The 26,389-nt window shown below is 44.8% G+C and overlaps 1 protein-coding gene across 3 annotated transcripts; it reads right to left on the minus strand.

Annotated features, from left to right (window-relative positions):
• Positions 1–696: 696 nt before the first annotated feature.
• Positions 697–24,943, minus strand: LOC310751106 (protein ZNRD2-like). 3 transcript variants are annotated; one of them, XM_083590124.1, is made up of 4 exons: positions 24,359–24,875; positions 3,598–3,746; positions 1,889–1,973; positions 697–1,228 (listed from the first exon to the last, which is right to left on the minus strand). In XM_083590124.1, the coding sequence occupies exons 1-4, from the start codon at positions 24,705–24,707 to the stop codon at positions 834–836; spliced, it is 978 nt and encodes a 325-aa protein (XP_083446250.1). In that variant the 5' UTR covers positions 24,708–24,875; the 3' UTR covers positions 697–833. The 3 variants fall into 3 exon arrangements, with proteins under 3 accessions (XP_083446250.1, XP_083446249.1, XP_083446248.1); XM_083590123.1 differs by lacking the exons at positions 697–1,228; positions 1,889–1,973; positions 3,598–3,746 and adding exons at positions 8,403–10,400; positions 11,315–12,653 and having other exon boundaries at positions 24,359–24,943; XM_083590122.1 differs by lacking the exons at positions 697–1,228; positions 1,889–1,973; positions 3,598–3,746 and adding an exon at positions 10,307–12,653 and having other exon boundaries at positions 24,359–24,844.
• Between the last annotated feature and the right edge of the window lie 1,446 nt (positions 24,944–26,389).

The raw sequence follows: 26,389 nt of genomic DNA on the forward strand, positions 1-26,389 counted from the left end.
AATACTGTTGCACATTAGGAAACCCGTATCACTTTCCCAAGGGCTACATTATGCCAGCAACTATCTTTGGAGCAGGCAAGAACCCAGAATTCTCACAGCAAGATGAATGTTCATGTTTCTCTGCTGTGTATAAGGACCCAACTCTGTCGGTAGAAGAGGACTAGAACATGCTATCTTCAACCCCCTCATAAAACTACCCAGGCAGGGAAGATGCCAGATTTCTCCTGACTTTCTGCGGCTTCCATAAGCATAGATGAAGCTATTGGTTTAATTGATCATTCATGAAGGAGAAAGCAAGGCCTGTCAGAATCCACATGGATTTAGGGATGAGGAACCAGCAGCATATGGAGTCATACGTCTCATCATCCTGACCACATTGTCTTGCCTAATAGCAGTTGCTGAACAACACCTGAGAGGCCATGGGTGTCCTATTTCTGTTCTACATGAATGTTTCTATAGCTTGTGACTGCCCCCCTCTCCTAAGCTAAACCCTTGACAACCCTAATTTTAGAGTATCATGCAGGCAACAAGACCAGGACGTTTACTGAGTGGGCCCAAAGTTCTGCAGGATGGTTCTATGCACCCTTGTCAGAGGGGAAGTCTAACTCATTTCCCTTCCTCATTTTGTCCCAAATGAGACCCACCAGATCAACAAACATCTCCAGGAACCTTTCCCAAACTTCAAGACAACCAGAATGAGACAAAAAGCAACACCTTTTAATTGGAAGAAAGAGCACAGTCTTGTTTGAACTGCTCAGACTCTAATCTAGCCTCTAGGGACACATTGCTTGGTGCCATAGGCATGGCTGTGCTCCTATGGCTTGCCAATGATCTTATACATCAGGGCCACCTCCCTGCAACAGTTCCTTAATTCCTTTGAGGGATTCTGTGCAGGACCGGATAAGTGAGCAGAGCTGTATGCTTGTTTCAACGCAAGTGCTCTGCTGGAGCTCGTGGACAGCCCAGTTGATCTTCTGCAGTATGGCCTCCTCCGCTGCAGCCAGGGCACCAGTGGAAGGTGGGCAGGCAGGCACTGCAACAGGGGCTGGGAGTGCTGGAGCAATGGCAGAAGCTCTGAGTCCTGCTGCTGCCCCTTCACAGTGTTCTGGGCGTGGCACATGGCGAGGAGTTGGCAGAGAGGAGAGGTACTCAGGTGAAGTGGCATCATCCGAGTTAGCAGCTAGCTGTCGTTCACGCACTTGGGATAGAGCAGCTTGAGCATTCAGGGCTGCAGAGAAGAAGCACATAGGCATCACCACGGGGCCTTGTTTCTCCTGGGCCTCCTTGAGCCCCTGCCCCAGTCCTGCACACACACAAGCCTCTTGCAAGCATCCCAATGAAAAATAACAGGCAAGCACCACTGGAAGATCTAAGCAGCAACTTAACACTAACTCACTCTTGTTAAGTGAAGCAGAAAAGATTCTTTCCTGGCACACCCAGAGGCCCACTATAATAACTTTACAATAATAATATTTTATGATTTATATGCCGTCCATCTGACTGGATTGCCCCAGACACTCTGGGCAGCTCCCTTAAAACATCAAACATTTAAAACTTCCCTGTACAGGGCTGCCTTCAGATGTCTTCTAAAGGCAGAATTAACAATACAAACATGAATATAGGGTTCATCCAAGTTGCCAGAGCATCAATGTGTAAGCATTAAACAAGTGCTGCAGCACCAGTTGTGGTTTATAGCAACTGCAGCATTTAAACTCCCAGAAATGGAGTCAGGCTCATTAATTATTTCCAGCTAATTAAGAAATACCTCTCCCCACCAACATAAACGGGAGGAAAGCCCTAGTTCCTAATTCCCACCCTCTGGTCCAAGACTCCTGCCCTTCCCAATCCATCCCAGTGAGGCAACCTCCCCACACTACCCCAAACATACCCGGATTGTCCTTGTCAACATCAGAATTAAGTTCTTGGCAGGCAACACAGTACAATTTCTTCTGCTTGTCTTGCAGCAAAATAGTCTGAAAGGGCAAGGTTATAGCAAGGAGAGAAAAGTGTCAGAGCCTGCAAAAGGAATGTGATGTGTGTGAGAGAGAAAGAATGGTATATGGGGATGGGGAGGTGAGAGAAATGACACCAGCGAAATAAATAAAAACCTGGATTCTAGGCGCCAAAATTCTAACTGTGAGCTAATGTTTGATAGAGAAAAGATTGTCGCAAGATGTCAGGTGCTGAGGAGAGAAGCAGGAGCTTCCTCCACTTTAAAGACACAGATGCAAAATATTGGCTGCCAACCTGGGCACAATTTACCTCATTGTTTTTGCAATTACATTCAGGGACATATAAAAAAGCATTCTGCACTTGCTTAAGACCAACAGATATCCCTTCTTCAGAAAGACTCCAGCTCTCTTCAAGGAAAAGATTAGGGCAAAACTATTGTGTGCATGTGTGTGCAGTGGTGGGGATCACAATGATATGAAGGGGCTGCTTTCTGGATCCCTCCTATCTTCTACTGACCATATGATTGCATATTGAAACCAGTGCTCTGATTACTGGAGAGAGAGGAGCTCTCTTGGCTCCTGTTTTTAGAAAACTACAGGAGAAAAAGTTTGGCTAAAATCTGGGTGAGAACTCAAAGGCTTGTTGATCTCATTATTCCCACCCCAACTTTCCCCTCAAAACAACCTCAGGCATCATATTTTCTTCCATGGTTTGAAACTTGCCGTTTCTCATGGTTGCTGCAGACTTGCTGAGCCTATGTGTGGCCCTCTCCCACAACCTCGTAAATAAGACCCAAAAGTCTTAGTTGCCTTCTAAAAAATAGCTGGCAGAGGCTAGCTATGGAAGGGCTGAGAGCTCTGTTTCTCCCACAACAGCCTACTGCCTTTCTTTGAATGAGTGGCCTTTCCTCTCCCAATAGCCTACTTGCCTTTTATGCTAGGATCAGAGGAAGGATGGAACCTTCTGTTTCTCTTCCACCAGCCTGCTCGCTAGCCTATGGCACCAGGTGAATGCTGAAATATGCTTTGCAGGCCAGTGACTGCCACAAAAACAGCATATACAAGCCATAATAATACTCAACACTGCCACAAACTATTTCAATCATTCAGAATGCTTCTCATATGTTATCTCGCTGTATTCAACAGCCCTAAAAAATGGAGACTGTATTGTAGATGGGGAATGAAGTGCAGCTAGGAGACTGACTTACCAGAGGCCACTGAGGGAACTCATGGCAGTGCTAAGATTCAGACCAGTGACTCCACAATTCAGAGCTCAACCTCAGCTCAGCCTTCAGCAACCTGCTACCCTGATGCCTTCGTGTAGGCATCAGGTTGGCAAAGGCTGTCTTTGCCAGTCACTACACCAACTCTTCATTATTATATAAAAGCACCGCACTTCAGGGAATTCTCCTGCCTTTAAGGCGCTCGAGTTTAAGAATCGTTTTTTATTATTATTTATTAAAAGCCTTTAAACTCCTCTCAGATGTGCTGCAGCTCCGACCTGCCCAGAAATTCTTCCTTGGCGGAGCAGGGAGAAAGGGATGACAGAAAATAGGGCACTCTGAGCGTGCTCAGAGGTCCCCTCGTTCTCCCCCTCGAGCCTCGCGCTCTGCAAACATGACCAGGCGCCTTTGCCTCCTCTCACCCCGCACTCCTCGCAGCAGTCGCCCAGCATGCGGTAGCCCTTGAGGAGATAGTCGCTCATCAGCTTGCTGATCTTGTCCTGCCGTTCGCGCCGGGCCTGGATCACCTTCAGCTCCGCCTCCGACGGCGGCTGCCACTCCGGTTCGTCGCCTGGGCGAGGGAGGGAGAATGGGAACAGCGGCGGTGGGGAAACAAGCCTTCTCGGTCCCCGTCCCGCTAGCCGATTACTGGGCCAGGCTCGCCTCTCGCCAGGGCCTGCAGGCCCGGTTGCCATGGTTACCCCTCCTCCCTCACTTACCTGCCGCGTTCAGCGCCATGATGTTCCCCGGACGCCACAGCTTCCGGCTTTGACCACTCCTCCTCCCTGGTCGTCCCTCGCAGAAACTCCGCCTACAAACCTCTGTCCTCCTCTCTTTCCCTCCCCCCACGAAACTGAGGCGCTAAAACGAAGGTTCCGGCGGGACATTTGCTTCCACTTTAGGTACACGCATGGAAATTGGCTGGCGGACAGCGTAGTCTAATTTCAAGATTGTCGGCAATCCGTAGATTCTGGCACGCATAGGCTTCCCTCCCATAAACCCACGATGTGTCTGCGGGAGAAGCAGTTTGCAGCCGCTTCAAGGGAGAGAAGGCACTCTGCACATGCTCAGTGGGAGGAAAGGTTGAGTGGTAGAGCACATGCTTTTTATGCAGAGTGCCCCAGGATTTGGCAAGGCATTTGAATGAGAAAATGGAAAGCTGCTGCCCAGTGTAATACAGAGTGCTGATCTAGGTGAATTAAGTATGGGTGGGATCATAGTTCACATCTTTGCATGCAAAATGTTCTAGGTTCAATTCATGGCATCCTCGGTGAAATCAGTATCAGGTGGCAGGTGATGTAGAAGAGCAACTGCCAGTTTGAGGGGGCAATAATGGGCTAAATTGTTGCTTCTTTTCTTTCTGACTGGGGTTTCCCAGAGATATATGGCCATCTAACCAAAACACAGATATCCTGCAGTCTAATTCTATGCATGTGTACTCAAATTCCACTGAATTTAATGGGACATACTTCCAGGTGTGTATAATATTACAGCTCAACACTAATAATTCATTTACCTGCAGGACTTACAAGTTTCTCTGGGATGCCCTTATGTTCTAATTAAAGTGAAAACTACTTCTGGAGATGGTGGAGAAACCCAGCAGTTTATTGTTGCAGTCAGTTGGCAGCAGCCTGGGTATGCTGATCTCTCGCCCTCAAGTAAAGGCAAAAAAGAAAGGAGTTTGTGCTATTCAAAATCATCTTATTTGGGATAAATGTGCCTGAGGGTTTTTTTAAAAACTGAAATGCAAATATAGGGAACATATTTTTATCTCCATACAGATAGACTCTGTGCACACCATACATTTAAATCACATTGCTTTCCCCAAAGAACCTCAGAAACTGTAGTTTGATGGGAGTTGTAGTTCTGTAAGGTGGAAGTTTCAGTTCCCAGAACTCTTGGGGGGGGGGGAACCATATGCTTTAAATGTAGGGCATGTATGCAGTCCAAGTGGTGGGGTAGGAGGGTGTGATGTCTATGACAACCCAACAGTGTAATCCCCCGCTATGATCCCCAATCTGCAGTTTGGGGATGAGGTCATAACCATCTTGTTTCATGATGCTGATACCAACCCAGTAGTTGGGAGAGTGAGCTTGATACTCTCTAATAAAAGACTTCATATTATTGCCTTTTTGCTCTTTATTGATGAAATGCAACAGAACAGATCAGGGTCTGCAGTGAAATATTACAGAGATCACTCACTATTAATTTCCAAATAGACAGAAACAATAATGTAGCAGGATATTGAAAACATTTCAAGTGTACTCTTTTGGCTAGCTTTGTTCACATGGTTGTATCTTCAGACAGACCCAGTTCCCGGGGTTCTTTTCTTTGCGGGGGGGGGTGTCCTGTTCAAATGAGACAGGGAAGCAAAAACCAACCAATACCATGTCAGATGCAGCAAAAATAAAATTGCTTGGTGTTTTTCTTTCTATACCTTTCCTCCTCCGGTCACAGCAACGCCGAAACTCTCTTTCTTCGTAGTTTCTGATGTTCTTGCAATAGGAAACCCTCGTATCCCGCGGGCGACTAAAAATGGTTTACAAACCTACCCCGGAAGTTTAAGCTAACGACAATTCAAGAGCGCCCACTAAAGGCGGGCTGACCCCAGAAAGGAAAATACAGGCTGGCCCAAAGCAGGAATTCTCTTTCTCGGTGCACTTTTCCCGCCCCCACTATACAGAAGCGAATGTTGGGCATAGAAATCATTGGGAAAATCCAGACTTAAGTTGTGGTTGGTCAAAGATTGCTGCAAATATGAGTAATTTTTGTCAATTCTTAATTTTTTTATCATTTCAGAAAAATGTGAAAGCGCAACTCTTCTGTGCGCGAGGTAGCGGAGCGTGAGACTCCTGTATGCAACTGATTGCTGAATTAGGGCTGTCAGAGACTCAGTAAGACTGAAGCAAAGCTTCAAGCAACGTAACCACCATGCTGGCATTTGCATTGGCAGGATGTTCAAAAGCAAGCAAAGAAAACAGTATTTTTTTTTCACACGAAGACTCAAGTTGGAAAGAAGACGAACGAAGAGGGCTAGAGTCGCACCCCGGATTTTGCAACACAGTTCCAGCTCGGAATGTGGTAGCTGTTTAAAATTCGTGTGCGAGGTGCGCTTCTCCGTTTTGTCGTTCTGTGGTTACGACCAATCGCGACCAGGGAGCGCTGAATGTTAATACCTCCCCCCCCCCCCGCGCGCCTGTGGAAAGGACCAGAAAGAAGCTAAGGGCGATTGGCTTAGGTCTCGGAGAAAACTGGCTTCTACCAATCGACGTAAAGTATGTTAATAAAAGGGCGGAACTTCCTGCCACCGTTAAAAAGTATCGTCCGGTTCCGGCTCTGTGGCGGTTGCCGTGGCAACGGGTGACACGCGCTGCTCTTGCAGCGGCTGCGGGATACGGTGGGGATGGCCTAGCAGCGGCGGCGCCTACTTATGCCGCCGCCAACCTGTCTGCACGCCGGCCTCGGGCTCCCTCCAAACGAGCACACATTGGCCCGCCACGTCCAAATGCATAGCCCTAGTGCAAGAGGCTTTGCAGCGCCGCCTGCTGCAGCGCCTTCCCGGCTGCCTCTCCTCTGTTTGCCGGCGGTGTGTTGTGGGCGCCCAGCGCAACTGCCCCCTCCTTGAAAACGCATTTGGTGTGCGACCCGCGAAAGCAACCTCATCATCCGCCGCCGCCACCCTCAAGAACTCCGTGTTGGCTCGCCTCTCCGACGGGGCCGAGCTCCACCAGCTGGGGGCGCAGGGCGAGGCGGGATTCTTAAAAAGGCCTACTAAACTCTGCCAAAGGGCTCGAACCTAGTTTTATGCTGGAAGAATTTCTCGCAGAGACCTATCAGACGGGGTACAAGTCTGACGCCGCAAACGGGTTGACACCTGGAGCCGCAGAGACCTATGCTCCATTTGTCCCGCAGTCGCAAAGCTTGGGGGGGGGGGAGGGAGTCGGTAACGGGTCCCAACCTCTTAGGGTTCCCAAGGGAGTCGGGGTAGGAAGGGCAGGTTACAAAGGGATATGTAGTGACACCTGGGAGACTAGGCTTGATGTGTCTGCTTAAGTGACCTGTGATGCACAATATTGACACCCGATCTGGGGTTTGCTGAAGGGTAAGTGTAAGCAGGTGTGTGACTAATCATTCTTTTCAATAAAGTTTGGCTAGCACAGCAGGTCAATTCATGCTAGAGGAAGCAACAGAATTCTCTTCAACACAGAAAGTACAGCAGGCCCCTCAAAGCTACAATTTCAGTGTTCTTTAAAAGGAAGCCGATTCAACCTAAATGAGATTAAACCTGAGGTTGGGACACAACCCAGGGATGGACACACTGCACTGAGTGAAATGGGCAACTTGTAAGGTACATACTATTTTAATATTTAATTCAGGACATCAGAGTGCTTAAGGCTACAAACTCCAGAAGGAAACAGTGGTTGCATTCATGTTCAGGAAGCTGAACTGAAAATCCTTGGTTCAGCAAGGCTTGACCACTTGGATATAGGTCTTCTGCAATACCTCTAATGCACTTTTTACACACTTAACACAGCTCACATTTCCTGTTCTGTCTGCAGAGGAATGGAGCAGACTTGTACTGTCTTGAACTACTTCCCTGAGGCAGCAGGGAAGTGTTAGATTGTTTACTAGACCTGTTTTTATAAATGCCCCACCACACCATTTTTAATAAATGGAAGAGGAGACACAGTGCAGATGGGCAGTAAGCTCTTGAAGGATAGAAACTGAACATATACCAGGAGAAACGCATGCCGTCTTACTTCTACCACGGTAAAATCAGACATCTCTTCCCTTTGCCATCGATGCACATCTTGACCAGCCCATCAACTCTCAAGGCCCATAATTACCTTTTCCCCAAGGGGCACAGAAGGCAGATGATTGTGTAACTACAGGCAGTATAAAAACAAAGAGCGCTGCTCCTTTTAAAATTTCCATTTGTGGTCTCACTGGGAAAGTTCAATGTAGGCCTCACTAATTGAAGGGGAAAGTAATTATATGTAAGACTGTGCGCCCTTTGGTTTTAAGGAGCAATCCACTCTAGACTGGAATTGCAGCTCATCTGACACAAAGGGACCAAGCAAAACACTATTTAGAGCTTGTTGATGTGTTCTTGGGTGATTCTGTCTGTGTCATAGGGAAACTAAGAGGGCAGATCATGCAAGTCACAAGAAGTATTTGCCCCAAAACTCAAGAGCCTTAAAAACATGGAACAGATTCAGGCCAGGAATACAGCAAGTTTGCACATTTTAATCAGTTGCCCAGAAAGCATAATCCTATAAAAAGCAGTACAATTATTAATTAACTACCTTCTTGGAAAAACACAGATAAGATTGGCTTCACTCCAAGCATTTTTGTCAAATTATTACTAGAAACTGAGCAAGCGTTCAGCCAACATTGTCAGTTGACAATGCTGCTTTTTGCTTTGTGTAGCCACGCTTACTTAAAACTCTGATTAGATTCTAATTGCTAGTGCTGTTCATAAACAGTTGTAATGAAATGGAAAAATATAAAGAGGGGGGAAATGTCTCTTTGCAGTTGCACTGTGAGTTAACAGTGGCAGAAAAAGGCATTCAATAAAAAAAAAACAAAAAAAGTTATGCTGCAAGAGATGAAAACAGGTTTCCTGCTACAAAAGCAGCAGCACTTGGGGAGAGTACAACTACCTGCCAATAATGTTCTGGAAGATGTCCAGCTGTCCTCACCCTTCTGGCACTATATTTTGTGCAGAGATAGCAGTAGTAGGACATGGCACAATCTAACAAATATAGTAGGCAACATCAAGCTGAACTCCACACTTGCTCCTGACAGAACCATCACTTCAGCCCTTCACAGCTTCATGAACATCTCTCAATTTCTCCTACATCTTGGGGTGTGGAGCCCTCACCTATCCATGGTATTCCTCTACTTGAACCCCTGTGAGAAACCTGACTTCTCCCACTATCTGAAAAACTTAACACCATGAAAGACAAATAGGACAGATATATTGGTTGAAGTGGGGAGAGAGAAGGGAGAGGTTCCCAAAAAGATTGTAAGGGAGCAGTCTTAAATATTGCAGGAATAACAAAACACTGGAGACAGAGACCTCCCAGTTCTAGGCCTGAAGGGTGTTCCAGGCCAGTAAATATCCTGTGCAACTAAAAAGGGGAGTATTTTGATAGCATTGATCACTTATCATCATCACTGTGAGATGATCACCCACCAGCAGGGATGGTCCTGAGTTCTGCTGTTTACATACACACTTGTATGTAATATGAAAGAAATAATAGCAACACACACACCCCACCAAAACCACCAGGCAGCTGGATTTCCTAAACTATCAGTCTGCCTACTTTTTATTTACAGTTAATACAAAAAATAAAATCTAAACTCACTTCTAACTTCATGTTTACTTGTGCACTCTATATTAGCAAAAATCAATGGATGCTGTTACATAAAAGCAACTGAGCTCACTTGAAAAGGATACAAAGTGATCCTTTCAACAAGCACATTAAATGAGGATTTCAATGCTAGAACAGTTTCCTTTCTAACAGGTGGGACATGGCAAGAGGCAGGACCAAGGAACCAGAAGCAAACGTTCACCATGTTGCCATCTTCACCCAGGGACTTTGGTTTCAAAATGACTGAATATACAGCAATTTACAGCAGTCCTGAGGCCGAGCACAGAGCCCTAACATTGAAATTAAGATAGCAACCACAAGACTCTCCTAGAAAACTGTTTATCTTGGATGGCCCCATATGGCTAGCTAAAGTAAATAACACCCTTTACTTGGTATAGGAAAGGACAACAACAACAGAAGATACAAGAGCTACAATGACAAGCTGCTAAGGGCACTGTGACAAAGGGTGAGAAGAAATGTAGTGACTAAAAGGATATTCTGAAATCAAATGGCAAAGACTTCTCATCAAGGATGCAGCAGCCGGGGTTTATGCTAGACGTGTACAACGGCGGGCGCCAGAACAATGACGCAGTCCCACCCCAGGAAAGACGGGGGAAATCCTTTACAGGCGGCGCTGGTAACTAGCATGCAGCTGCAGTTGTGCGTTACGCATGTAATCGCCATAGGCACCCGCATATCGGGCATAATCAGACTGTGTTTCTGGGAGACGGCGATAATCCAGTTGAGCTTTTGTCGGCGAATGGCGGTACGCGTGGGGGGAGTCTGTTAAATGGCGGAAATCTGAGAGGTCAGATAAACGGCGGTCATCTGAGAGGTCAGAACCGTACCTGGTTAAGAGAAGAGACATTAGATATTTGATAAATAATAAAAACCCTCATGGCCGATGCCTTACATTATATACACACTATGATTGAGATGGCCCCCCTCCACCCGCACAGAAGATGACTGCTGAGATGTAAGCACAGAAAAGAGCCTGCTAAAGTAATCCAAACAATAATCTTTCCTCCATTGTCTGGCTGCAACTGGGGCCGTTTTACTTCTCTCAGACATGGGGAATAATCTCTCAATGGTTCAGCTATTCTGTAATACTAATTATACTTCACCATTTAAGCAGAATTTTGAGCCTCCCATCAGAACAGTGATAAAACACAGTACCATGCAGGAAGCCCAGACCTCACAAAACTACACTCAATAGTTTCTAAGATGGATACAAGAGCTAAGGCGTGTCAAGGCTCAAAAAGACTTGGAGGTGACCGAAAACGATGGATTATGCTCATCATTGCCAGGAATTAAAGCTGGTGCAACTCTTATTTGCAATTTCAGTCAAGTCTCAAAGGTCTAGTTTACCATCTCTGTGATGGGATCTGGTCAGGTAGCAGAGCCTTCTCGCAAACACGTACTCACAATTATCCAGAGATATGTGCAGGCGGGGGGAAATGGTAAGAGCGCAGCCCATATTTGCTCCCTTCCCCACAAACAGTAAAGCACAGAAAAGATTTGAAAGATCTGATAGAGAGAAACTAATGGCACAGCCAGTGTAGCAAAGGTTAAGCAAGCCCCACTCCTGACCCATCCTTGCTTTCGAATAAATGCCAATTTAAAGTCATAGCGGGAACTCTGCTCCCTCCCATGGAACCACAGAATGAAGTTCTCCTTTGAACCCCTCTGAAAAGTGCAGAAAAATCCTTGGGCAGAAGGTGCGATTGGCGTGAAAAGCATTACAACTGGTCTAGCTGCATACCTCTTATTCATTGCAGCTGCTTTTCTGTAGAGATCCTCACGGTTGCCACGCGGTGGAGAGAGGCGAGTCCGTTCATACGGCGGATGGAGAGCTGCAGCTTCTGACTGGGACAATGCTGTATATGAGGCTGCCTGTTGTGCAGATTGAGTCAGCCCATTGTATGATGGCTGAGCTCTGTAACCTGCAGCTAAGGGAACAGAAGTGGATTGCTGTGCAGCATAAGCTGTCTCCGCTGGGTTTGAGACTTGTGCTCTGTAGGCTGTTGACAGTGAAGCAGAGAGCTGCGTTTTATAGGAAGCAGCAGCTGCTGCAGCATCCTGCATACCATAAGCGGCCGCCAAGTTTGCTGCAGCCTGTGCCCCATATGCAGCTGGCAGGGCAGATGCAGCCTGGGCCCCATAAGAAGCTGCATGGCCAACAGCTGACTGGACTCCGTATGAAGCTGTCTGTGTTGAGAGAGGGTGGGTACCGTACAAGGCTGCTTGGTTGGCTGCAGGTTGGGCCCCGTAAGATGCTGAGAGGGCAGCAGCGGCAGCTGCTGCCTGGGCACCGTAGGAAGCTGCTGCATATGTTGCAGCAGCCTGGGCCCCATAAGTGGCAGCGTATGTTGTTGTGGGCTGGGCCTCATAAGAAGGGACTTGAGAAGCAGCCACTTGTGCTGCTCCATAAGCAGCTGCTTGGGCACTGTAGGATGTTAGTGCTGAGGCTGCTGGCTGGGTCCCAGAAGTTGCCAGGGGAACAGAGGACTGGGCTCTATATTGATTTCCAAGCATGGCTGAGGACTGGGCTCTGTACATTGCAGCCTGCCCAGTTGTAGGCTGGGGTCTGTAAGCCATCCCAAGTGATGCTGCAGGCTGGTCTCTGTAGGCTGTCCCGAGGGAGGCAGAAGCCTGGTCTCTGTAGGATGCTTGCTGGGCTGCCATAGGAATTATGTAACCTGCTCTTGTTGGTGAGCGTCTAATGGGGCTTCTGTCCCTTCCAAAATAGGAAGGAGATACCTGCCTAGCCTGACTGTCTTGGGAATCAATTTTGGTTAAATTGTTGTTCCCCAGGCGCTGCTGATAGTCATACTCCAGTGAAGAATAAGTTGATCCTCCCGCTGGGAAAGCAAGATTACTGGATCTCAAAGCGTCATTCCTGGGCTGGAGTTTATCCAGGGTTGGTATTTTGTTCTTTTCAGCTCTGTTGCCCAGCTGGCCGGTGTGCCCAGCTGGCCCCCTTTTATGAGCCTTATTAGAAAGTTCCACATTAATTCTCTTGCCCTTGACTTCCCTTCCATTAAGATGTTCAATGGCGGCTCTGGCATCCTCATCCTTCTCCATGTGAACGAACGCATAGTCTGATAAAGCAGCAGATAGAAGGTTATCAATAAGGAACATATGACATTTAATTACTGGAACCCACTCATACTTCGATGCGCCCTAAAAAGGCTTCAGCCTGAAACACATCTGTTTGATACCAGAAGAATGCAGAATGAATCAGCTGATGTGGCTTGCTGGGCAACTCTTTAAGAGCCACAAGGAAGGAACAGGCCACTGGCACCTATTAAGGTACAAGGAACTGGCCCCTTTCTTAAAAGTTTGAAGGCTAAGCATCAAACTACCCGTCCTATCCCACAGCTCACTCTGCCTCCTGCATGATTTGCACATAATTCACAGTGTGCCAAAGCATATCAAACTCTCTCTGTGCTGCTTGATTTCTCATCTTCAGCGTATTAATCCTCAGCAGGACTTTTCCCCACTGCCCCCAGTCAAAATGCTGAGAACATTCCTGTTGCGCATTGAAATGTTAGTTTCATTTATACCTGAACATCTTGCATATGGATATTACCCTACACAACTGTAAATATTTTCCCCACCCGCAACAGTTCTGGCATTCTGCTTCTGGAAGCAATATGAAAAACTGCATTTAGGATGGTGGCTTGAAGCTGATCTATCAAAATTTAAGGAAAAGATTAACTCTGATAAAACCAGAGGCTGAACTTGTAAAGCCAGTGAACCATGACATTTTATATGGTTTTAAACACCAGAATTATACACTACTTTAGCAAAGGTGGATTTCAAATGACAGCACAAAATATACAAGGACAAAGGCCACAATTTTATTCTGTATGGTTTCCCTCCACCCACTGAATTCTAACAGAATGGAGAACATACCAACAGCTTTCTCAAGGTGTGTTCCCTATTGCATCTTTCCCAGCCTTACATGCCATAGCAGGCAAAGGACAAGCACCTCTGTTGCAAAGGTTGTTGCCTACTGGACTCCGATAAGAAGCCTAAAGGACTCATGGTTACAAGAACTGCTGGAACAAACTGTCAAGACTGCTGAATACATTTAAGACTTTCTGATGTTTCAACCTAGTACTTATTATAAATCAACATGGCTGGATCCTGCTGATGCAAAAAAGCAATTTAAATCTAGGGAGCTTAAAAAAAGCACGCAGTGGAATGAATCTGAGGTTCTATTCTCTAAAGTTGCTTCTTAGCTTCAATAAGCAAGTCTGTGCCAGTTTCACAAACCACACACTTTTCTTTCACTGCAAATCCAGACAATGGAAACAGGCTGCTATGCGCACATCCCCTCATAGATCTGAAAAAGAAAATATGAATCTGCTGGTAGATCTCTGGGTGATTTGCAAGGATTTCTGGTTCTGTGCTTAACTACAGAAGCAACAAAATTCCTCTCCCCCTAATTATGGCTGCTGAAGTGAAGAAAACCTGGGGTAACCAGGAGAGGATTTTTGTGTGGAAGGACTGAGCTGTGTTCACATACAATCAGAATTCTTTGATTCTAAGTTTGTCTTTTGCACCAGGTTCCTGGATCTCAGGAGTCTAGTAAAAAACAATCTCAAAATCAAAACACATCCTGCAAGTCTGCTCATCCCTGCCCATTCAAATAGCTAGAACAAATAAAGCTGAAATATTAGACTACTATTTCTTTAACTGTATTCTCTATGATGAGATCAGCAAAGCACTATCTAAAAGGTTTTCAGTTTGGGAAGAAAACGGGAGCACTCATTGTTGATGAAGACTGTGATGTACTTACTGTTATAAGAATTTAAGGTCTCAAATATATAAATTAAATGTACAAGGCAAACACGTACATAAATATATAAACCACATGTCTGAAACAGTACAGGAAAACAGCCCTGAAAACCATTTTGACTCTCCCAAACTGACCAAATATTTCTCTGCAAGGAGGGAGGAAATGAAGAAACTTCCCCATTGTCTCTATGCTCACAAATCCTGCCTTAAGGGCACATTTAAGGAGTGAATAGGGTGAGCCTGTGACCTGGATTCAGGAATTAAGTAATTATAATAACAAAAGAGTGGCCAAAACCCAGATAATGCAATCAGGTAACCTGGCAGACAGAAGATAAACAACACACAGGATTCTGTTTTAGACTGCCCTGTGATGTATTTCTGCTGGAGACCACCTCTTTCTGTGATGTATGAATGATGTATTGGGGGGGTGGTCCTGGGCTACACCCCTTCTGTGATGTATGTATGATGTTTCTGGAGGTGATCTTGAGTTTGAGGGTGGGCAATTTCAAAAGTCTATATAAGGGCTGGCACACCTTTGTTCTGGGTCCTCCTCCTTTCTCCTGTGTGTGTGGGAAGCACCCTGTTGCAAAAGATCAGGCTTACTAGCTATGGTACTTTGCTTCTCAATATTCCCTGGTTGACCTGTTATTTCCTCCTACCGATGGAGAACCTACAAAGAACTCTATACGGGTTCTTGTGTACCCAAAAGGGGAAAGGAGCAGATTTTGTTTGCAACATTACAAATAGATTTATTTTACATATCTGGCTGCAACAACTAGCGCAAATTTCTTGACAATGCTTGTCAGTTCTATGAGTGGCATTTCAGTGTTTAAGCAGCTGCATTTTGAAAAAAATATAATAAAATGGAAGACTGCTAAACCAGCAAGCCATTCATTCTGCAGCACACAACAGATTCTGTTCTGACCCTCCCTATCAATTGGGATGGGGATGCACACAAACATAGAGGAGTATGTATCCGTTTTCCCCTGGTGAGATACATTGCTGACCTAGACCAAACGCAAACTGAATTTTCATAAGTCTTCGCGTTCTCAGCCAAAGTACTTAAAAAAAAAAAAAACCTGATCCAGAAGAAGAAACAGAAGGGAGGAAATGATTAACAGAGCTTACAGAGACAGAGTCAAGGAGATAGCATTAGACCAAACAAAAGAATGCATCCAACAACAGTTTAGAGAAAGAGAGAGAGGCAACCACTCCTGGGGATGTGAAACCCAAACCTCTGACCAGTCTCTGAGGAAACCCTATATATACTACCCTCCAGAGCACTCAGTTGAGTCTCCTGAGGTGCAGTCTGCTTCTATACACCCCAGCCTACACAGGAGGCTAATGGGAAAACTTCAGGATGGGTTTAGCTGTCCTGGAACAAATGAAATGTTGCATTTGATTACATGCTGCAAACAAGACCTGAAAGTGGCCTTCAGAAGGATGTGTACACGTAAACACAAATGAAAGATACTGTCATACGACTTACTGGAAATACAGGAGAGGAACAAAACATGAACCTTCCCTCCTGACCCACTTAAATGATAAAGTTGGGACTGAAGAGACAGTTGCCTCTGACTGACAGCTCTGTACATAATGATGCACCGCCGGGTCCTTTAAAATTATGGAAGATTCAGGAAAGCTCTAAGAGGAATGCTTGACACATCATAGCTCAAGTGACAGAGAAGAGGAATATGCAAACTCTTTGAAGCAAATGCCTACCGAAAAAGCACAGGACGACGCAAGTGCATTTGGCAGTAATAGTTGGGGCTATAAAGGAGAGAAAGGTGGGGCCTGCAGCTTGGGGTGACAGCTTCAGATTTAAAGAAGTTACTTACCAGCCTTAGGACTAAACTACTTGGTGGGGAAAACCTCTCCAACCATACCATCAAAAAATTTTAAAGCTCTGTATAGCACGTGTTACTATTAAAAATTACAAATTAATGTCGACTAAGAAATGAAGTGAGGGCTTTTAGTTGCAAACAAAGTGGCTGAAAAAAGAAACGGACATTAAAGCTACACAAGCTGTGAGGAGCAGTTCAAGACTCACCAGCTACAATTGTGGCAACACCACATACCTTGGTTCAGTTATCAGTTGATACATTTGCCCATGACGGAAATGCTGGTTGGCACTCAAAGAATTTATTAGGTTGTTTTTCTTAAATATCTGTTTACTGTATCTATCTGGATTTGGAGATACAAGTAGTCTCCACAGGGGACCCATCAGATTGAATTTTATCCCCAGATTTTTGTCTGGTATCACTGGAAAAATTCTCCTTATTTACAGATACTTGCATATACAGTGGTACCTCGGGTTACATACGCTTCAGGTTACATATGCTTCAGGTTACAGACTCCACTAACCCAGAAACAGTGCTTCAGGATGAGAACAGAAGAAAAGGACTTTAAAATTGTGAGCGCATTCAGACTGGGAAAGGGAGGGAGGAAGATTAAGTCGAGAGACTGTCTAATCTCCCTCAGAACGAGGGAGGAAAGAGACAAAATCCTGAGTGCGCACTTCAAGACGCCATTAGAGATCCAAGAATCAAGGTTGGAAATTTATAAGGACATTCCTAAGCATTTGTTGGAGCTCAGAGGGAATTACGGTGATCTGGTGCAACTTCTGAGAAGCAACAGGATTATCTTCAGATGGGAATTCCCCCAAGGGATTTCCTTTACCTTCAGAGGGAAAAAAGTTAAAATCAAATCGGTGGAAGATAAAGACAAATTTTTGCACGACTACGGAGAAGACCTTCAGAAAGGGATTGAAGAGCCAAGTGATCCAGGATCGGGATCATCAAGTCTAATACCTGCACCTGGGGAATTGAAAGATCCTAAAGACACGCCACTTCTGGGAGCAACAGGAGGAAAATAACACCATCTCAACATGTCTCTGCAACTACTAAGTTGGAATACCAACGGTCTAAACTCCCCGGAAAAAAGGAAGAAGGTTTTTCATTTATTAAAAAAGGAACAATTGGACATAATTTGCTTGCAGGAAACCCATGTGATTAGGCTGCACAGAAAAGTGTTAATTAATAAAAAATTAGGCCAAGAATTTATCTCATCAGACAAGGTTAAAAAGAGAGGTGTGGCAATTTATGCAAAAGAAAGCCTATCACCAAAGCTTCTCTTTAAAGATGAACAAGGAAGAATTTTGGCAATAGAAATCCAAACACAAGGAGAGAAATTTCTGATCTTAGGAATTTATGCACCAAATGAGGGGAAATCAGAGTTTTACAAGAAATTGCATGAGACGTTGATGGACTTTATTGACTATAACAATATTATTATGATGGGAGACATGAATGGAGTGGTGTCCACGAACATGGATAAAGCACAAAGACAGACCATAACGAAAGAGGGCAGACTACCAAAAACCTTTTTTGAACTGACTGACAATATGGATTTGATTGATATTTGGAGGACCAAAAATCCCCTAGGTAGAGAGGGAACATTCTTTTCTGAAGCCAAAATGACATGGACAAGGATCGACCAAATTTGGACAACTAGAGGCCTGGCACCTAAAATAAAAAAGGTGGAAATCTGCCCAAAAACCTGCTCCGACCATAATGCGGTAAAGATGGAAATGAAACTAACACCTATCGGCTCCTTCAGATGGAGGATGAATGACACCTTACTAAGAAACCAAGATATCGTAAGGAAGGCCCAAAAGACTCTGAAAGACTATTTTGAAATTAATATGAGAACTACGGTTGAAAAAAGAACGGTTTGGGACGCAAGCAAAGCGGTCATGAGAGGGTTCTTGATTCAACAGAATGCAATAAAAAAGAGATCTCAAAATGAGAAGAAAATGAAAATTTTGGAAAAAATAAAACAAGGGGAGAAGAAGTTAAGAGTTAAACCAAACTCAAAAGAGATTCTAAGAGAGATTAAGTTATATCAGGTGCAATATATGAAATTGATTAATGAAGAAATAGAGTGGAAAATTAAACAAATGAGACAAAAGACTTTTGAGTCAGCTAATAAATGTGGGAAACTATTGGCGTGGCAACTGAAAAAAAGACAGAAGTTAAATACGATCACAAATCTTGAGATCAATGGAAAAAACATACAGAACCCCGAGGAGATTAGAAGGTGCTTTCAGAGATATTTTAAACAACTTTATACGCAAGGGCCGCAGAAAGAAACTGAGATAGACCAATTTTTAAGAACCAATGGATTACAAAAAATATCTTCAGAAAATAAATTAGTATTGAACCAGCAAATTACAGAACAAGAAATTGAAGGTGCCATTCAGAACATGCAACTGGGCAAATCTCCAGGACCGGACGGACTAACCTCCAAATACTACAGAACTTTGAAAGATCTCTTAATTCAACCATTAAAGGAGGTGTGTAATGAGATTTTGGAAGGGAAAAAGGCGCCTGAATCGTGGAAAGAAGCATACATCACATTGATACCCAAGACAGAAGCTGAAAAGACACAACTAAAGAACTACCGTCCCATCTCCCTTTTGAATGTGGATTACAAAATCTTTGCAGACATTTTAGCTAGCAGACTTAAAAAAGTATTAATGGAAGTAATACATAAGGACCAGGCAGGCTTTCTCCCAGGTAGACACCTGTCTGATAATACAAGAAATATAATTGACATTCTGGAGTTGTTGCAAAGGAATATCAACACGAAAGCTGTTTTAGTTTTTATCGATGCGGAGAAAGCCTTTGATAATATCTCTTGGAGTTTTATGAAGAAGAATTTGAAAGGGATGGGAGTGGGTCAGGGGTTCGAAAATGGTATAGGAGCAATATATTCAGAACAAAAAGCGAAATTGATTGTAAACAATGTGGTGACTGAAGATTTTAGGATAGAAAAAGGAACACGTCAGGGCTGCCCTATCTCTCCATTATTATTTATCTCGGTCCTGGAGGTGCTGCTAAACATGATAAGAGGGGACCGATTTGTAAAAGGCATTCAGGTCGGAGCCAAACAATATAAATTGAAAGCCTTTGCAGATGATTTGGTTCTAACTTTGCAGGAGCCGGAATCCAGTATGAAAAGAGCTTTGGAATTGATTAAAGAATTTGGTCATGTGGCGGGATTTAGACTAAACAGGGTAAAAACTAAAGTATTAGAGAAGAATTTAACTCCAATGGAAAAGGATAGGTTTCAGAATGAAACAGGTTTAACGGTGGTTAAGAAAGTGAAATACCTAGGGATTAATATGACGGCGAAAAATTTGAACTTATTTAAAGAGAACTATGAGAAATGTTGGGCAGAAGTTAAAAAAGACTTAGAAATCTGGTCTAACTTGAAGCTTTCCTTGTTGGGTCGAATTGCAGCTATAAAAATGAATGTATTGCCTAAAATGCTATTTTTATTTCAATCCTTGCAAATTTTGGACAAGATGGATTGTTTCAAGAAGTGGCAGAGAGACATCTCTAGATTTGTCTGGCAGGGCAAGAAACCTAGAATTAAGTTTAAAATTTTAACTGATGCAAAAGAAAGAGGTGGATTTGCCCTGCCAGACCTTAAATTGTACTATGAATCAGCAGCATTCTGCTGGCTGAAAGACTGGCTGCTTCTTGAAAATACAGACATTTTGGATTTGGAAGGTTTTAATAATGTTTTTGGGTGGCATGCATATCTTTGGTACGACAAGGTTAAAGCTCATAAGGCATTCAAAAACCATATTGTCAGAAAATCTTTGTTTAATGTCTGGATAAGATATAAAGACCTGCTGGAAAGTAAAACCCCAAGGTGGTTGTCACCTATGGAAGCTAAGGCTCAGAAAAAGCTCAATATGGAGGCTAAATGGCCAAAATATTGGGAAATTTTGGAACAAGAAGGTGACAGATTGAAACTGCAGAGTTTTGAAAAATTAAAAGACAAAGTGCGAGATTGGCTTCATTACTATCAAATAAGAGAGGCCTATAATTTGGATAGAAAAATTGGCTTCCAGGTGGATAAATCGAAATTGGAAACAGAACTGTTAGAACCAAAAACTAAGATTTTGTCAAAGATGTATAACTTGCTGTTGAAATGGAACACGCAGGATGAAACGGTTAAATCAGCAATGATCAAATGGGCGCAGGATCTAGGTCATAATATTATGTTTGCTGATTGGGAGCAGTTGTGGACCACCGGTATGAAATTTACGGCATGTATTGCCTTAAAGGAGAACATTATGAAAATGATTTACAGGTGGTACATGACCCCAGTCAAGCTTGCTAAAATCTATCACCTGCCTGACAATAAATGTTGGAAATGTAAAGAAGCTGAGGGAACATTCTTTCACCTCTGGTGGACTTGCCCAAGAGTTAAGGCTTACTGGGAAATGATATATAATGAACTTAAGAAAGTACTTAAAAGTACCTTCCCCAAGAAACCAGAGGCCTTTCTCTTGGGCATAGTTGGCCAATGGGTGCCAAAGAAAGATAGAACATTCTTTATGTATGCAACAACAGCAGCAAGAATACTTTTAGCTAAATATTGGAAGATACAGGATCTACCCACCGTGGAGGAATGGCAGACGCAAGTGATAGACTACATGGAGATGGCTGAAATGACTGGCAGAATCCGTGACCAGGGAGAAGAATCGATGGAACAGGACTGGAAAAAGTTTAAGGACTATCTACAAAAATACTGTAAAATCTTTGAGTGTCAATAGGATGTGGGAAGTAAAAGTAACAGGGTTTGTGTGACCTTGGCCAAAGGTGTGTGAAAAGAAGAACCTAAGAAAAAAAAGGATAAGGGGTTATGAATAGAACAATATTATGTCATATTTTATAAGATGAGGTATGGATTAAAAAAATGGAAAATGGGGACATAATAATTAGAATATAACATTAAGTATGGTTGAAACAAGATTTTGAATTTGCTGAATCTGATTGGAGTAAAGTGGAACACAAAAAAGGGGGATGTGAGGAGGTCAAGACAGAGGGGCATGGAACTTTATAAATTTAAGAAAGAGTGTTTTTCTTTTTTCTGTTTTTTTTATTTTTCTTCTTTCATTTTTTTTCCTTTTTCTGTCATATATTGTTGTTTTTCTTGAGCTTTATGTATGGAAATGATACTTTTTGAAATGATGAATTCTTTGTTTTCTAAAACTTTAATAAATATGTATTTAAAAAAAAAAAAAAAGAGAACAGAAATCGTGTTCTGGCAGCGTGGCGGCAGCAGGAGGCCCCATTAGCTAAAGTGGTGCTTCAGGTTAAAAACAGTTTCAGGTTAAGAACGGACCTCCGGAACGAATTAAGTACTTAACCCGAGGTACCACTGTTAAAAAGAAAGTGGGAGGGGAAAAGACGATAGAAACCTAAACACTAGACCAGAAGAACCCTGGCTTCTTAGAGGCTGCACATATGGGCATGGAGCCTCAGACCTGAGGAATGAGGTGGGACTGCCTCAGGAACATCAGCAATAAGCACGACAGGGATGTTGACCAAAAGTCTAAGGAAAATGAAGTGGGGTCTTTTCCTGCCTAGGCAGAGAATATGATTACTCCTTTCTAACACAGCAACAGGACCTTTTTTTTAGCACTATAAAATCCTGCCAATGGATACTTGGGCAAATGGATACCCATGACCAAACCACACACAGTCCTAGCAGTATCCACCATGCAAAATTCTACCTTTGACTGCTCTAAGAAGAGCATTTCTGGTATCCTTATAGTACAGAAGGAGTGTATTGTACTTATTAGGCAGTACTTCTCACAGCATGGGTGTACTGGGGGGGGGGGGAGAAACTTTAGAACTAGCAACAATAACTTAGAAGCAAGTCTCAGAGAACACAGTGAGACTTACTTTTGAGTAAAATGGCATATGATGCGGCTGCTTATGTCAAATATAAATCTATGGTGCACCGCATTTAGAACAATGTAAATAATTCTGGTCATCTGCTGTCAAAATGTATTCAAAATGTACAGAAAAGTATCCATTGAGAAATAAATCTCTCAATTAGTCATAACAAATGGAACTTGAAAGAAAATGTTCAGTGTTGAGTGCTGCTGTTCAGGATTCCAGCCACTCCATCTCATCCCCATATACCCCCATTTTCTACCCCTCACAACAGTAAGTCAACACTGTGTGCCTACCAAGCATTAAGTTGTTTGGAGGGGATTTTTTTCAGGGTGTGTGTGTGTGTGTGTGTGTGTGTGTAAGAACTTTCTGATGGAAAGAGCTGTTTGACAGTGGAACGGGCTGCCTCGGAAAGTGGTGGACTCTCCTTTATTGGAAGTTTTTAAGCAGAAGTTCTGTCACTGATGCCTTAGTAGAGGTCCCTGCATTGCAGGGAGTTGGACAGATGACCTGCAGTGTCCCTTCCAACTCCACAATTCTATGATTCTACTAGTGCCCAATCCCTGCTTCATTAAAATCTTGGATTTCTCCATTGATTTTTATGGGCAGCTTTACAAATAATTTCTCAGCATGAACCAAAAGACCCCAGTTCAAACAAAGAGATAGTTCTCTCTACACTTTTTATGCCTATGTCTCTTCCTTCATGCTCTTTTTTCAGTAACTCCCATTAAATCTTCCCTCCCACCCAGTTTCTCCCATCAAATACACCAAGTTCTCCACAGACACAAGGCACGCTCAGTTCTTATTGGACTGTTTTGGGACTTCTCCCACTTAGGCCTTTTTCCCTTGGAAGTTTTTGTATTTGGTACTTTTGCAAGGCTTATCCAGTCTGCCAATACCCCCCTCTTGTGCGTGTCTGTTGCCATTTTGGCTACATAAGTGGTGGCTGTTGATGAACTAAATATAAATTAGAACACAGGATATTTAAGAAGGAAATGTTCATGTTTAGAGATTTTTGGGATGCTGAATCCTAATGATAAACAGGGGGTGGCCACTTCCATGGTACTTTGCTTGTGAAGTTCCCAGGGGCCAGCTGGGCTGGAGAAATGTTTTAAAGTAGATGGACCAATGGTCTGATCCATCACGGTAAACTTTATACTGGTTAGGAAACTTAATGGACTTGCTGACAGGCTACATGAGGGTCAATGAACTGAAGCTCAGTCCTGACAAGATGGCAATACTGTGGTTAGATAGTTTCCTACTCAGGAAAAATTGTGTCCCACATATTGCACTTGCCCCAAAGGGTAAAGTGTTACTTTTTTCTTTTTTTAAACTAGACTGGTATGCCAACTGTGACCACCTCTGCTGGACAAGAATAGTCTAGCTACAATGATCCAGGCTCTGGCAACTTTCCATTTACACTACTGCTGGATATTGTGCATGGGGCTGCCTTTAAAAGACAATCTGGAAACTGCAAGTGGTAAAAAAATGCAGCTGCTAGCTGAGCTACTGGATGCATAACTGGACACATTTCTGAGCCTGTTCAACATACCAGCCTGGCTCTTTAAACTACTGCACGGCAGCTTGGGATAAACATACATTATGGAAAGCCCATGCCTCCACCATCCTGCTGTGAGAGTACTACCCTTCTTCACATTAGCCCCGTCAGGAATAAGGCTTCTGTCAGCGGTGTGTGCCAGTTACAGAATTGCCTTCCCAAAGCATGACGCTTTTCATTTAGGTGTCAGGAAAAGAACCCCAAGTCTACTGTCCCGGGCTTTTCAGCTACCGTTAAGCGCAGCAAGTTAGTCTTTGCAATCACTCAACAGGAAAAGGCGCACTCCGCACACGTTTACAGGCGCTCTTTACCTTCTCACTCAAACCAACTTTTTTACGCTCTCACGAGAAGAACTAGGCGATTTCTCGCGGAACAAGCCTACCGAGAAGCATTAGCAAGGAACAGAACCTCCCCAGCTGGAGGCAGTCTACCTCCAGCTACTGAGGAGGCGGGGGCGGGGAGAGAGATACAACGGCAGCAGACGGGGGACGTTGTCGCTTTCAACACCTGGCGAGCGAGGCGGATCCGGAGCGGCGGGGGCGACTTAGGAGGGGGAGAAGCGGCCTCCTTCGCAGCCAAGTGGGAGGAAAGGCACACCCCGCCCGCCTCCCAGGCGGCGCCGCGGTTCGGGCGGACGGTGGGGTTTTGAGGCCGAGGCCGAGGTCGCCTCCGCCTGCCGTACCTTTGACGACGTCGCACTCGACGACGGGCCCGTACTCCTGGAAGAGGAGGCGGAGCTCGCCGCTGGTGCAGGCGGCCGGGACGTTGCCCACGAAGATCTTGACGGTGTGCGTGGGCCTGGGGCGGGAGGGCTCCACGACGACGCGGTGCCCGTGCAGGAACTGCCCGTTGAGCTTGAGGATCGCGCGCTCGGCCGACGCGTCGTCGCGCATGTGCACGAAGGCGAACTGCTTCATGAGGGCCACCCGCAGGACCTCGCCCGGCTCGGCCGCCTCGAACAGCTCGCGCAACTCCACCTGCGAGGTCTCCTCGGGCAGGTTGCCCACGAACACCTTCACGCCCGGGTGCATCGGCTCGCCCTTCTCACCGAGCGGAGCCAGGCAGGGACAGAGAGAAAGAGTGAGTGAGAGAAAAAGAGAGGAGGGGAAAAGGAGGGAGGAAGGAAGGAAAGAAGACACGCAAAATGGCGGCCGCGGCGGTGACTGTGGCGGCGGCGCTGACCCACAGGAAAGGAGGGGCCCAAGTCGCCGCGCGTGCGCAGTGTGCCCCGCGCATTGGCGCTCCCCTCCCCCTCACAAACCGTAAGGTCCTGAACTCTGAGGAAAGGATGCGAGGCGCGTGCGCAGTGTTCCGCTGACGTCGCGAGGCGCGTGCGTACGAACACCTCCCTGGCGAGATACAGCAACGTCTTTGAACGTGAGAGCGTCGAGGCTGCATCTTTACATGAAATGCGTACGCGTGTCTAAGGGCGACATGTTATATTGATGGGCCCCTGTAAAGCATGGGATTAGCCAAGGGGGGTGGGCAGCTGCCCCCCAGATCAAGTAGAACACTTAACTAACTTGACCAATCACGTCGTTTCTGCCCGTCCGTCCCCCAACAAAAATCCTGGCTATGCCTATGCTGTAAAGCACAGATTTAGGTAAAAATATAAAATACACTGTAGGTTGCGCGTTTGAGTCAAATGGTGCATTTCCTATCCCCCTTACCTAAATTCCCCTTAGATGGAAGTTAGAGCTCTAAATCGATGGTTATTTATCACATTTATATGCCACCTTTTCCTTCAAAGAGCACATAGTCCCCATGAACCCAGTCAGGTAAGTTAGGCTGATAGGCTGGCCCAAAGTCACCCAGTGCGCTTCACAGGCCAAGGCAGCATTTGAACCTGGGTCTCCCCAGGCCTAACCATTACAGCACACTGGCTTGTGATTGGCCTGCTCAAGTTTGTAGCAAAGATGGGAGATTCTGTTGTTTCTAAAATGGGTTAAACTTAAAAGTGCAACGTGTCCATTTTCAAGTTAATGTCAAACTAGGAGACTGGGTAGGCTGTATGCCTGAGTCCTCTTCAATTCCTGCACCCAGCAGTAGTGGCCCCCTAAGTATGGGTCCTTAAGGTAACAGAAGGAAGTGCTCTGAGCCAGACTTGCTGGTAGTTAGAAAGACAACAGCCAGAGTAGAAATGTGCGTGTGAGCTAGAATCATAGAATTGTATACTGTACTACTTTTTCCTCTCCAGAGGAGTAGCTGTGTTAACATATTGTAGTAGTGTGATACCTTAAAGACCAACAAAGTTATTGTGGCATAAGTTTTTTTGAGTCAGAGCAGAGTGGAAGCAGCTTTACCCCCCACAATGAGAAATCCAAGAATGTAGCATACCTTTAACCGGGCAACTGCATGTCCTCCCCCCTCCCCCACTGTAAGACCATTCTTTGATGCCCTGTATAATTTGCATCTTCCTAGTGGGACTTGCAACAAAATGTTGCAATGCTCCCTTACCTCCTAACAGGAGTTCTGCTCAAGGTTCTAGCCATTCCTTACCACAGGATATTCCAGTCAAATTCCCAACCTCCCCTTTTCCCCAAATCAGCATGACATTCTTCAGCTACAGCGGGCACTGGCCTCAATGACATTTTGGGGTGCGGGATTCTTCTGCAAACAGGGTTCCTTAGGGCATACCAATACCTCCATCTTGTTTGTTTCTGAGTTATTAAATGGTCTCAAACGCCTTCCCTTCCTAGCTCAAATTCAGTGT

Source organism: Podarcis filfolensis (assembly GCF_964270895.1).
Source record: "Podarcis filfolensis genome assembly, chromosome: 16".
Taxonomy (NCBI): domain Eukaryota; kingdom Metazoa; phylum Chordata; class Lepidosauria; order Squamata; family Lacertidae; genus Podarcis; species Podarcis filfolensis.

Excerpts from the sequence above, each read along its gene's own strand:
- LOC310751106 (XM_083590122.1), bottom strand. The coding sequence starts at position 24,707 with ATGCACCCGGGCGTGAAGGTGTTCGTGGGCAACCTGCCCGAGGAGACC. Across the intron at positions 12,654-24,358 it reads CGAGTGCGACGTCGTCAAAG|ACTATGCGTTCGTTCACATG; the intron begins GTACGGCAGGCG and ends CTGCTTTATCAG.